This window comes from Acanthisitta chloris, unplaced genomic scaffold, assembly GCF_000695815.1.
Source record: "Acanthisitta chloris isolate BGI_N310 unplaced genomic scaffold, ASM69581v1 scaffold36471, whole genome shotgun sequence".
NCBI lineage: Eukaryota > Metazoa > Chordata > Aves > Passeriformes > Acanthisittidae > Acanthisitta > Acanthisitta chloris.
The window spans coordinates 7,646-19,922 of record NW_008657161.1 but is presented as its reverse complement, the minus strand read 5'-3'; the positions used below and the strand labels follow the sequence as shown (position 1 = coordinate 19,922).

The window sequence follows — 12,277 nt, the reverse complement described above, 5'->3', positions numbered from 1 at the left end:
CTGAGCTCTGTTCCAAAGTACGAGATTCCATCATCTCCGCTCTGGTCGTGGCCCACGGTGCACCTAGCGCAGGATGTAGGGGGGTGGGATGGCCAGGAGGTGGCTTCCTGGCCTTTGAGAAGCGTCCCTCGATTTTCCCAAGCAAATCCACAGTACCAGCGCATGCATGAAGCAGATCCAGGTGGGAGGACACTGCCACCGATACAGCCGTTGCTCTTTAGGTTTGGGAGCACGTTCTGCTATGCAGCGACACGGACTGTGCCTGCTGCTCCTGCCCACGCTCAGGAGATGCCACTATAATGCACCAGCCCAAAAAGTGTCCAGTGAGACCACCTGTCCCACGGCAAAATCTGTAACTCTGCTAAGGTCGGGGGTGGGTTTCAAGACTACACATACTACCAGAGTCAGGAACATCAAATAGCCTGTCCCATACAAGAACCAGAAGGGGTTTGCCAGCCCAGGGCTGCAGAGATGGTGCCTTTTCCATTCAACACTCACAGGCTGTGACTCAAAGGGGAAGAAGCCCTAACACTCTGCTTTAAGTTCCTTGGGTCACAGCCTAACCAAGTCCCCTGAAAAGAAATGCCCTAAACTTCAAATGGCAAACCCCTTGGTACTGTCTGGTATATAGCAAAAGGTTGTTTGGAGGACAGAAGCATGGAATCATGGAGTGGTTTGGGTTAGAAGCGACCTTAAAGATCATCCCATTCCAACCCCTGGGCACTGCCAGGACTCCTACCAGAGCTTTGGCTGGAATAGCTGAGCATTAAACTGATGTAAATCCATCACTCTTCTGCTGCTGCCTTTGCTAGCTGCTTCTAGCACACTTGGTTTCAAAGGGCACCTCTTCCAAGTCAGCTGTTGACATAGGAGAAATGTTTACTGCAGTGTGGCTATTTGCCAGAGAAAGGCCATCATCTGCACCCACAGCACAACCAGTGCTGCTGGAAGGTGTGTAGCAGGTGAGTGAGATGGAGATGGTGGTGATGGGGATGAGGGCACAGGCTCTCTGGGAGAGCAAAAAGCACAAGACACCTGTGGCTAGACCATCTTATATCCCACAGGGAGCTGACACTGACCAACAAAGAGGAAACTCATACTTGAAGGAGCCTGAAAATTCATTACCGTGTACACTTGACAGAGAGAAATAAAGTCCTGAAGAGAGAAGCAGGCCTAGCAAGCACTGTGTCCTTTCAGCAGAGCTTGATGAGAGACAGAGGCCTAGTGTTTTTCAAAGTATGAAAATTGGCTCCTGACAGCAGCTGAAGAATGGGTCAGATCTGAGCCACCTACTTCAGGGTCTGGGCAGAAGGATGCACAGAGTGAAAACTGCTCACTCTCAAGAGCTCATAGCAGGCAGTGGGATCCAGGCCAGACTCTGCTTTTCTCCATCAGCTTTGTTTCAGGTCCTATCTTTGCTCATCCCTCTAGAGAGCCTCAGCCAACAAGTCCTCCCAGGGCAAAAACCTTGTAACACATCCAGCATGCTTCACACTAAATAAGGCAGCTGGCAGCACTTTGTGAGGTCTCAAAGACAGAAGTTATGGAAACGGAGGGGAAATCCAGGAAGAAAGTATGAAGAAGTGAAAGGACTAATGTCAGATACCCCTAAGGTTAACAGTTGAAAAAGGAGGCTACAAAGATAGAAACAAACTAGAGAAATAGTTATGCTCAAGGAAATCCTCCTCCCATACTGCTGTCATCTTTAGGTCAAGCTCATCTTCTCCTCAGTTTCAGTGCTCCTGGCTGGAGTGTGTATCTGGATCAGATGCTGGAAGCTTCTTTCACTTGCAGTTTGCATAAAAATAGCCTCATCCACACTGGAAATGGTTTGGACAGTGACTGGGAGCACCACTACTTCTCTGAGACAACCCTCACGGGTGCACATAGGCAAAGATGGGGTCTGTCCCAGTTCAGACCAATGCACCTTCCCACTGCCTTCCTATCTTAGAGTCAGGAACATAGCATTAGTGTCAGGGGTTGGTTATTCATATGGAGATGCTGACTTTCAGTCCTAGCCTCTGAAGCACACCTGGCTGATTATCTTATCAACCTCTACACCCCTGTGCTCAGCACTAGCCAAAGCTCAGGACAAGCTTTAGGAGCTTGCCCAGCACATCAGTTAGGGGCAAGGCTAGGATGTGGCAGAGACCCAAAGGAAGTGTTCTCCACCTCCATCCATAAAGGGATCACCACAATGACATCATGGTAACTCTCCCATCTCTTCCTCATCCCTGAAAGGAGTTCAAACTGCCATGCTTGGGCCTGAAACAAGGACCAGGTCAGGATGAGATGGTTTCCCTCTGCCTTTCCAGCTGGCAAGCCATGCCTGCCTGTCCTCTTCAGTGCATCACTAAGCTACTTCTTGCTTGACAATAGTCAGAGCTGCCTCCAAGGTTCCCAGCTTCTCTAGGGTGAATTCCCCTGGCTCACAGCTGCTAATACAGAGAATCACCAAAACTGGCTCTGGGATCAGCTCCACTATCCCACTCAGCCTGGAACGCCTGTGGCATGTTCAGCCCTGGCACATACTGCTACCCACAGTGCCCGGCTCTGCCCAGAGCCCACTGTGGCCTGACCCAGACAGAGCTACAGGAGGACAGTATACGCAAAGGTAACATTTACTGAGAGATACAGAACTGAATATTATGAAGGACATACATTGATGGAGAGGGTAGCGACACCACTGCAGAAGGCAGCTTGGACCCCCTTCCCAGCATGCCAGGAAAGGAGCTGGATGCTACCAGACAAGTAACACAATGGAGATAACTGTGGCATATGTGTTTGTAACAAACAGACCATCATAACATACATTTCTATGGGATCACATCTAGTGATTATATAAATCCATATAGAGATTGCTGTATAAAAACTTTGTAAAAAATACTTTAAAAAAGTGTAAAAATGTGCATTCAAAAGCACGGCCGACACGGACAGCTGGGCTGTAAACATTATACTGAGTGTGCTTGTGGGGGGCGCCTGCGCCACCGAGCCCCGACAGGCCTGCCCACCATACGGGGCTGCATCAAGTGTTTGTGGTTCTTGGGATTGGGTTCCCCTCTGGAGCGTGCACCAGGAGCAGCAGCAGCCTCTGCCAGGGTGCTGGTGGGCACCACACAGCTGCCACTTCTCTGCCTGCAGAGCTGCTACCCATGGGGTGCATGGTCCTTGCAGGACATATTGTGGCATCGTGGGTCCCCAGGGCTGTGAGCAGGCTGGAAGGCCATGATGAGGTATCACAGGGAGGTTGCCCTCACTGGTGCCATCAGCCCTGCTTCCAGGCTCAGCCTCAGAGTACATGTTTGGCAGGTTTCTGATCTTCTCTGTCCCCATATTTGTTTGGTCCATAGTTCCCAAGGAAGCCCATTGGGTCCTGGCTGCACCAGGCCTGGGTGCACAGTTCTTCAGACAGTACATAGAGACCCTGGAAGACCCCGCGCCACTGTCTCCTCCTCCTGGCCCAGTGCCACCTTCACTTCTTCTCTAGCTGCTCCAGCAGTGGGTTGGCTTCACTCTCGGGTGTCTTGATGCTGTCTGTCCGCACGATGCAGGTGGGACGGTGCGCATCAGGATCAGCTGCTGCCTCTCCTGTTTCAGCTCTTCTATCTGGGCCTTCAGCTCAGCATTCATGAGCTCTAGACGTTCAGACTCCTAGCAGGACAGGAACACAACTGCATGTGACTTTACTCCAGCAGGACGAGATAGAAGGAGAAACAATTTGGCCAACAAGCCACCTCTGCTCAGTGCTGCCCCTTAGCCCCTGCAGCACAGAAGCAGACTGAAGACCTGCCAAGGCACCAGGTCCCTCCAGGCAGTTCATCCCCACCCCTGCTGCCTCGTGTTACCTAGTGCCACCACAGAGAAATACACAGCCACCACCTGGGGCAGGTCTCTGCTGCACCACAGCAAAACCTCTGCTTGGCTGCTTTCCATGGTCTGGAAAGGTGCTTGGGAACAAACCCACATTTAAGTTTTCAGCCCCCTCACCTGCAAGAATCTGCCCTTCTGAATAACTCCTTGTCCTCCACTGTGCCATTTGCCCATGTCTCACCAGTCTTTGCAGAAAAGGAGCAAGGTGCTGTGAGAGGTTTTTCTGCCTTGGGGGCATGGGTGATTGGGCATCTGGCCTCTGAATGAGAAAGCCTTCAAGAATTTGGGGTAGGGGCCAGCATGCTGCCAGCCCCTTCCCCGTGCCACACTCACATGGCTGCTCCTGCTCCAGCACTGAAGCAGGGACACTATCATCCATCCCTCTCTCCCCCCAAGCTCAGAGCCCACCTTCAGTCCTGGTACAAGACTTAGGCTCTGCCTGGGCACATACATGGCCACCACCTTCACAGTCTCATGGGAACGAGGGCCTGTATTTTTCCAGATAAAGGTATGGCAGCAAGGTGAAGCAGAGGGGCAGTTCATGAAGGAATGTTGCCTGTAGCTGGGGCACCTTTCTAGAGCGGTCCCAGCTGTACCCTAGGACAGACTGAGGCACTCACCCGCTGCAGGAACTCCGTCCTCTCCTTCTTCTTGTTACGACATCGTGCTGCTGCTACTTTGTTTTTCTCCCGGCGCCTTTTCCTCCTCTCCTCTTCCTCATCCAGCTGCAGTGAGACAGAGAAGCCCACGTCAGAGTCAGCAGGTGTGTGGCAGGGCAGGAGACGGGTGAGCACTTGGCAGCCACGTGTGCCACTGGCCACCAGCAATATAATCTAATCCTCATCAGGAACCAGGTGTGCTGCTGCTACAGCCTCTAACTCCACTTTGTGGGAACACAGAGAGAGAGACCAGTACAGTACACACAGCTGAGAACCTGGCTGGTAGAGGACAGACAGCTCTGCAAGGCTGGTCCATCCCTAAGAGAGGGCAGAAACAAAGAGAATAGAACCCTTCCCCACAAAGACAGGCACAGTTTGTCACATAGACATCTGCAGGCACAGGTCTGTGAGCACAGTCATCCAAAGCATCACACACATTGTCAAGGGCAAGGGGCAGAGAAACTTGAAAGATCCCCCAGCTGGGTCTGGTTGTTTCTTTCATTCCAATACCTGTGACTATCTGCTACAGCTTCAATGCCAGCCACCACAGTAGGGTGGGGACAGGTCCTGAATCCCCTCTAAAGAAGCAAGACACAGCAGTGCCTGTGCTGTTCACCACAACTCAGATCTCTGTGCCCTCTGACTCAAACCACACAGGCCAGACCAATAAGCCCTATGGGTTGGAAACCCATAATCAAAGTATTTAGGGGTATTTGCTACAAAGCCTGTGTAAATGGCCTATGGCATGCTTACATCTGAGAACGTAAACCAGCTCCTTCAAGAAAAATCTGAGCACTGGAAAACTGTGAAGTCAGCATCCAGCTTACACTTTGTAGCATAGCTAAAGAAAAGGTTCCCAGTACCTTCATGCACATTTAGCCAGGGACTCTGAAATTTGAGATGTCAGTCTGAACTGCCTCATTCCTGTTGACTAATACCTGATGGCACACATCTCTTCAAATGATGTGGCAGCAACATTTGCTTTATGAGCACTCCCACAGCCTATATGCACCTCCACTAAGGGCATCTCCAGTCTGATAAGGCAGCTGCATCCTTCCTTATCTCCGTAAGTCAGTGTGGTTGAGGGAATCATGTCCCAGACAGCCTCTCATAGCACACACCATCTCAACAGCCTCATTGCTCCAGCACCTGGGCTTAGTCACCTCAAAAGGAAAGTCACAGATTCCCAAGGCCACAAAGTAGTGCTGGGAGTGGGAGGCCACCAGATCACCCCACATGTAGGTGCACCAGTGGAAACGGTGCTGGAAATGAAAGCTGCAGGTGCCATTGTCCATGGCAAACTGTGCACACTTACTAACATTCATCAAGTCTGAAGCTCACTAATCAAAACACCTCAATGTCATGTGCAAGGACAGGCTGAAACAAGGACTTTGCAAAGGTAAGGTGAAGAGATACCTTACGCGAGCTGGGTGTCCGATACACAGCATGTAGCACGCTTTGGAAGGCAATGCCCAAGTTTTATAGCACTAATAGGTTTTGCATTTTCTCTACCTTACTTCCCAAGCATTACACCAAAGTTGCTATTTTACCTGGGGCTAATATATTAAGTCAGCACAAAATTCCGTAATGTCAGGCTGCCACCATCCCTTTGTCAAGGCAGTGTCATGGGGCACCATGCACCACACTTGAGAACTACAATGGGAACTGCACTGATACCCCCAAGTTGAGTCAGAAATGGCCAGCTCCCCCTACAGTCACATAACTCAGATGTGACAGGTGTTAGCAGAAGGGATCAAGAAGGCTGTAACTCCACACTCTGCTGCCAGCTCTTACAAAACTTCCTCACACAGTTTAAGAGGAAGTGTACATCAGGGGAGCCATGATTCCTCTCTGCACATTTACCAACCACTCATCTATCCCAAAGACAGCTTCTTGGCCTTTCAGTTCAACGATTTTTAGGTTGCAGAGAGAGAACTTGAGCTCCAAAACTCAAGAAACACCCCCCCAAACTTTCCTGCAAAGTCCATCTTGGGTTGTAACAGGTACTGGGAGAGCGAACAGCAAGTGACCAAGCCCTGGAAACTGCCTGACATTTGCATGCCCTGTTGCTGCATTCAACAAGAATCAACAGAGTAAGTGAGCTGTCCCTGTCCCTTTCAGCTTCCCTCCACCCCACAGAGGGCCCAGCAAAGAGTTGTGTCCTTCAAATGGGGTGCAGATGCTCAAGGGGGGTGACTCGGCACACATGGCAGCAGCTTGAACTCTTGGCTCTTTTTGACCACAGCTCCTGTAACATCATACAACCATAGAATGTTTTCTATTGGAAGGGACCTTAAAGATCATCTAGTTCCAACCACCCTGCCATGGGCAGAGACATCTTCCGCTAGACCAGGTTGGTCAAAGCCCCATCTAACCTGGCCTTGAACACCTCCAGGGATGGGACATCCACAGCTTTTCTGGGCAGAGAAGTTCTCAAGAAAGCAGGTTTCCCACTCTCTGCTTCTGCTTGATTTCAGTTCAGAAAGGTGACATGGCACTGGTGCTGGAGCTTAGGACTCTACTCAGAGTCGTGAGGGACAGTGATGGTGTATCATCCTATAGCATGTTTCAGCAGTTGATATCCAGGAAATCCCTGTAGGTAAAAGGTCTGGGGCTGCCTCCTGAATTGCTTGTCAGCAGCATTAGGGACCGAGGTGGTGATCAGGCTGAGGGGCAGGGCTGTGTCCTGGAGGGAGCACCCCAGGCAGGTTTCAGCAGTGGAGAAGCCCAGCAGCACCTATTCACAGCTGCCCCAAGAGGAGGGCAACTTGCCCAGTGGGGCTGCCCAGCACCCTGCAGGGAAGCCAGCACCCAGCACCCACTGAGTGGGTTGTGTGTACACTCCCAGGCACAAACACCCCAATGCCAGGAGATGCCAGTGCCCCCAACAGAGCAAAGAAAGCTGCCCAGGCCCAAGATTGCAGGGAGCAGCCTGCCCTCCCAGGCAGCAAACAGAGCGTGGCATGCTGGTACCCAGTGTTCCCGGGCTCTGGCTCCCTGCAAGAGGAAAGCAGCTGCAGGCTGCATTGCAAAATTATGCGTGGGCAGCTTCTTGGCTACTCATGGGATAGGCAGCTACTGCTTCAGCTCCCTCAGGCTTTTGCTGCAAAGTCTTGCCAAGGGCAGCTCCATTTGCAGTCTTCAACTCCTCGGCTACACAGGCCATGCAGGGGAGGAACCAGCTGCAGGGAAGGCAGCCATGCAGGGGCTACCAGTGGATTTCCTCTTATCTTTCCTCCACGTGGTGTCTCAACAACTGGCTCAGAGGACACTCAGCACTTCCAGTACCTGCTGTGGGGCAGAACTGCCCTGTCCCTGTTACACAGAGGACAACGAGCTCAGATACCCATGCCCACCAAGCAAAACCAGCTCTTGTAGGGACAGCTCAGAGGTGCCCAAGATGCCCCAGGAAAGGAGGTGGGCTTAGGAAGACAGTATAGCCACAGATTCCCTCTTTCTTCCCCAACCCAAGCAGCAAGGCAGACATTGCAGTTCATTTGCTGCATGATACCCAGGCCAAGAGCTTGGGAGAAATTTGGCTTCAGCTGCAAATCCATGACTGCTTTGCCCATAGAGGGACCAAAGCCATTAGCATCCTTACAATGGCTTCCCACAGCATCCTAACCTCAGCTCCTGCTATTGCAGAGCTGCCCAGTCCTTCCTCAGGTGATCTCCAGGCTGCATGGGCTGTCTGGACACCCCCTTGAGCATAGAGCTCCTGGGCAAGGTGATCAAATGGACTCCATTGCACCAGTTCTCCCTACGGGAGTCCACCTCAAGGGGCTGGGGGGAAAGAACAGGCATCCTCCCCCCATAGGTCAGCCTGGCTGCTGCTGAGCCTTTGCCAATAGAGTTGGGCTAGATCGAGTGTCAGCACCATTTGGAGAGTGGGATGCTCCCCAGAACAGGTATTTTACCTTTTACCCTCTTCAGCTCACTGCTTATCACATGCACCTTTTCACATCTAGCACCTCCTCCCTGATGTCTCCAGAGAACACACATCACCCCATCCTCACATGGCATCATCCGAGGCAACCTCATGCAGGAGTAAATGCACTGTTCAGAAAGGCTGTTTATGGGACCTTTTGTCAGCAGCCACTATTCTCACCAACACGGGATCTCCAAACTGGTGGGTTCCCAGCTCCATCTGCAGTCAGTGGGAGCACAAACACTCACCACCAGTACAGCAAGAGTCAAAGACTGGATAACCAACACATGGGACAACCATACAAGGAAAACACTGTGCAAGTGTCTGCCAAGTCCCTTCAGCCTGGTTCTAACACACCAGCCTGCAGTACCAAGCAGAAACCACTCACCTTCCCCATTCCGAGAACCTCGAGGTAAAGCCAGGGCCCACCCCAAGCAGTGGGGCAGGGTCAGCCCCCAGCCAGCAACACCTGTAGCACAGGCTGAGTCACTACTGCCACTCGGCACAGCTCACCCACGTGCCTCATCCCTGCACGAAAGGCAACACCAATGCCAGAAGCATGAAGAGCTTGTTGGCACCAGTGACAGGTGATGGCTTGCATGACTTCTCCTTTGGGTGCATGCCCCAATCTGGAGACACGCTGGCTGCACCAGACCCCACTCCACAGGCAGTGTGTGAGTTTAGCTGGCTGCCAATGGCTACATGGGACCAGCCAGGTCTGGGACACTGAGGTCACCACTGCCAGACCATGCTACAGGGACAGAAATTCACGCAAGGGGAAAAGGCAGCTAGTGGAGTAGCTGTCAACACGCATGCACATCACCAAGCAGGCAGTGCGACACGCTTAGAAAACACGCTGCCAGCCACCTGGCAGGACAGCCAAGCACAGGCAGGAGAGAAACCCAGGCAGGTGCAGACAACTGCCCTCTGGCAGGGCCACCTGCAGCCCCCAACACTCACCTCACTTTTCACAGGTTGGGGTCTCTTCCCAAGCTTCACCTCCAGGAAGTGGAGCGGCGAGATCATGGCCCCGATGTTGCGGATGTCGACGCACTTGAGCTCCTCAGCAGTCAGGGCCGTGCCAGGCAGTCCTGTCAAGGGGCCGAGCCCAGGCAGCGCGCCGGCCGTCAGGGACGGGTCGGGGATCTGCCCTGGCATCATAGCAGGGCAAACAGCTTCGTAGGCTGCAGGGAGAGTGAGATGTGTCCCATTACGACCCAGCTACAGGGCCTTATGATGCAGCACAAGCCAAAAAACAATCTATAGTCTCATCACCTAAGAGGGTGCAAATCAGGGAAAGGAGGCGTTCTTCCCCAAGGATGGCAAAGACAAGGACTGAGCAGGACCTGCATGACAGAAACCAAAATATATGAATCCCACTAGAAAGAATAGGCTACGAGGGTGTAGATCAGGAAGGGAAGAGACCGGAGAGGCAAGGCACCAGAAGAACAGGAGGTGACTGCAATGACAGTGATGTGATCCCATGGACTACTGGTTTTGGCACACCTTACTCGAGTACAGAAGACCAAGGTTTGCTCTTAACAAAGTTTTGATTAAGGTGTAGATTATTAGTGCGAGAAGAAAATGGCACAAAGAGGATCATAATACACTTTAGGGTGGATTTGTTCTGGGTATGCTCAACCCACTGGTCAGGGTGCACAAAGATCAGGGATAAAACCGCAAGAGAACAACCTGCCACTGTACAAACATCTCCCAGTACATGAGGAAGCAAAGGCTGGAGAGGAGGGGAAAAGGAGCAAAGTACAAAAGGCTGCTTCTATCGCAAAAGAAAAAAGTTGTGGTGCAAGTGAGAATAGGATCAGGACAAACTTTGGCAAATCACTTATAGACAGAAGAAAGGGAGTTAAAGAAATGTGAAAAATAAGTGGCAAAGAGCTAAAGAAATAAAATTACATCTAAAATGGGAAGCCCATGGAGCTAGAGCTGTTACATCAGCCAAAAAGCAGTGAGAGCAGGTGGTTGTTGGCTGCAGCACAAGTACACCCCTGCTGTGTAACTGGCCCAGGACACTCACAAGTCACCCATTTACAACATACAGAGTCAGCTTCTGTCCACATAGCAACCACTTCCCCCCTTTCCTCAACTCAACCACATGTCCCAGCACTCGTGCACTGCTCTCCTTGCTCTGCCCAGCCAAACTAGTCCCAGCACACTCAAGGAGTCTCCACGGATCGGTGCAGGGGGCACTGACACAGCAGAAATAAGGACCACTGATATCAGGAGAGAGAAACAGACTAAAGGAGCAGAAAATGTCACTGTGCAGCTTCCTGCCACCACTAGAGCCTGTCATAGGGAAGGATTCAACAAAGAGCTAGGGAAACTCCTGGAAGCTCCGATAGCTTCAACTGCCAGACTGAGGGGGTGCATCAAATTAGGGATAACATGTACTTGCCCTGCTCTTTCCAAACCACCTGCTCTCAGCTGCTGAGAGACCAGGTAACAGGCAATGCAGATTTTTGGTCCAGGCAGTACAGTTGTGCTAAGCAGAGACACACACATTGCCAAGCCAGCTGCCACAGTTGCTCAGCACTTGCCATCCTGGGGTGACAAATCTACATCAGTTCCAGACTGAAAAGTTGCATAAAGCTGCATGTGAGATAGGACCTGCTGAATCACAGAGTCACAGAACAGTTGAGGCAGGGAGTGACCTCTGGAGATTGCCTCGTCCAGCCCCCCTGCTCAAGTGGGGTCAGTGGGAACAGGGTTAATCATGACAAGCAGAGAAGGATTTGTTGGTGTTGGCACACTCTTTACCCAGGAGATTTAGTATATTTGTTAATATGAAAAACAGAAGATGAGCAGCAGAAGAGAAGGAGAGACAAGCATACAGGTTAGTCAAGGGCAGAGAGGCTAATGCAAGCTGCAGAGCTCCCAGCATAGATGCTGTGCAAGCTGCACTAGCATGACAGACAAGGATTTGTAGCAGAGAACACCTACAAGGCGCAATGAGCTGTGACCCTGTCATACAGTCTAATCTGCCACCTAAGAGGTGCAGGTGTCAGCATGATATGTCCCCTGGCAGTTTGCACAGCAGACAGCAGCAGTGACCACTAGGACTTGAGAAAGAACACGGAAAGCAAATGCAGCAAGACTGAGACCATGAAGAGGTGGTGAGCAGGAAATCAGGCCTTCTGCTCCAGCCAGCATTTAGGAGACCAGAAAGGGGAGAGCAGGCCAGTGCTCAGCAGTGCCAGGAGCACTGCTGTGCCATGAGCACTGCTGTGGGGAGAGGAAGCTGGGCTTGGGGGATCTGCACGATGTCATTAAAGCCTGAAAAGAAGATGGAAGAGATATGAGAAAGAAGTAACTTTTGAAATTAAATGATGCTACCTGATGAAATTGGTCCCTGCCCATTTGGTGACAGAAAAGAAAAAGAAAATATTTGGTAATGACCCTTGACCTCAGCAAAGACTATTGAAAAAGACTCATTGAGATGCAAGGACCTAAACTGATCCAAAGTATTCATTCTTCCACAGCAATCTCTAAACTACACAGCTGTAATTCCACATCTACAGTGGCTGCCTTGTATGGTGTCAGGTGCCCAATGCAGCAGGGCTCTGAAGCTGCATGCTACCTTCCTCCCCTTCCCTTCAGGCCTACACACAGCTAAGATATTTCACCCCTCCAGAAACCAGCACTATCACAGATTGGGCTGCACTTCAGACAAAACAAAACAAAAAAAAACAAACAAAAAACCAAACCCACAAGTTATTTGGGGACTGTGCCTAAATCCCTACCTTCTTCCTCAGGGACTGTTCCAACCCAGCAGGAAAGCACTGGGTCACTGAGGTGGCATGGC

At 51.3% G+C, this 12,277-nt stretch overlaps 1 protein-coding gene across 1 annotated transcript; it reads right to left on the bottom strand.

Annotated features, from left to right (window-relative positions):
• Positions 1 to 3,388: 3,388 nt before the first annotated feature.
• JDP2 (Jun dimerization protein 2) lies at positions 3,389 to 9,618 on the bottom strand. Its single transcript, XM_009084612.1, is given in 4 exon segments — positions 3,389 to 3,564; positions 3,567 to 3,651; positions 4,491 to 4,595; positions 9,418 to 9,618. Coding segments are annotated over 4 exon segments (483 nt in total). The 3' UTR covers positions 3,389 to 3,472.
• Between the last annotated feature and the right edge of the window lie 2,659 nt (positions 9,619 to 12,277).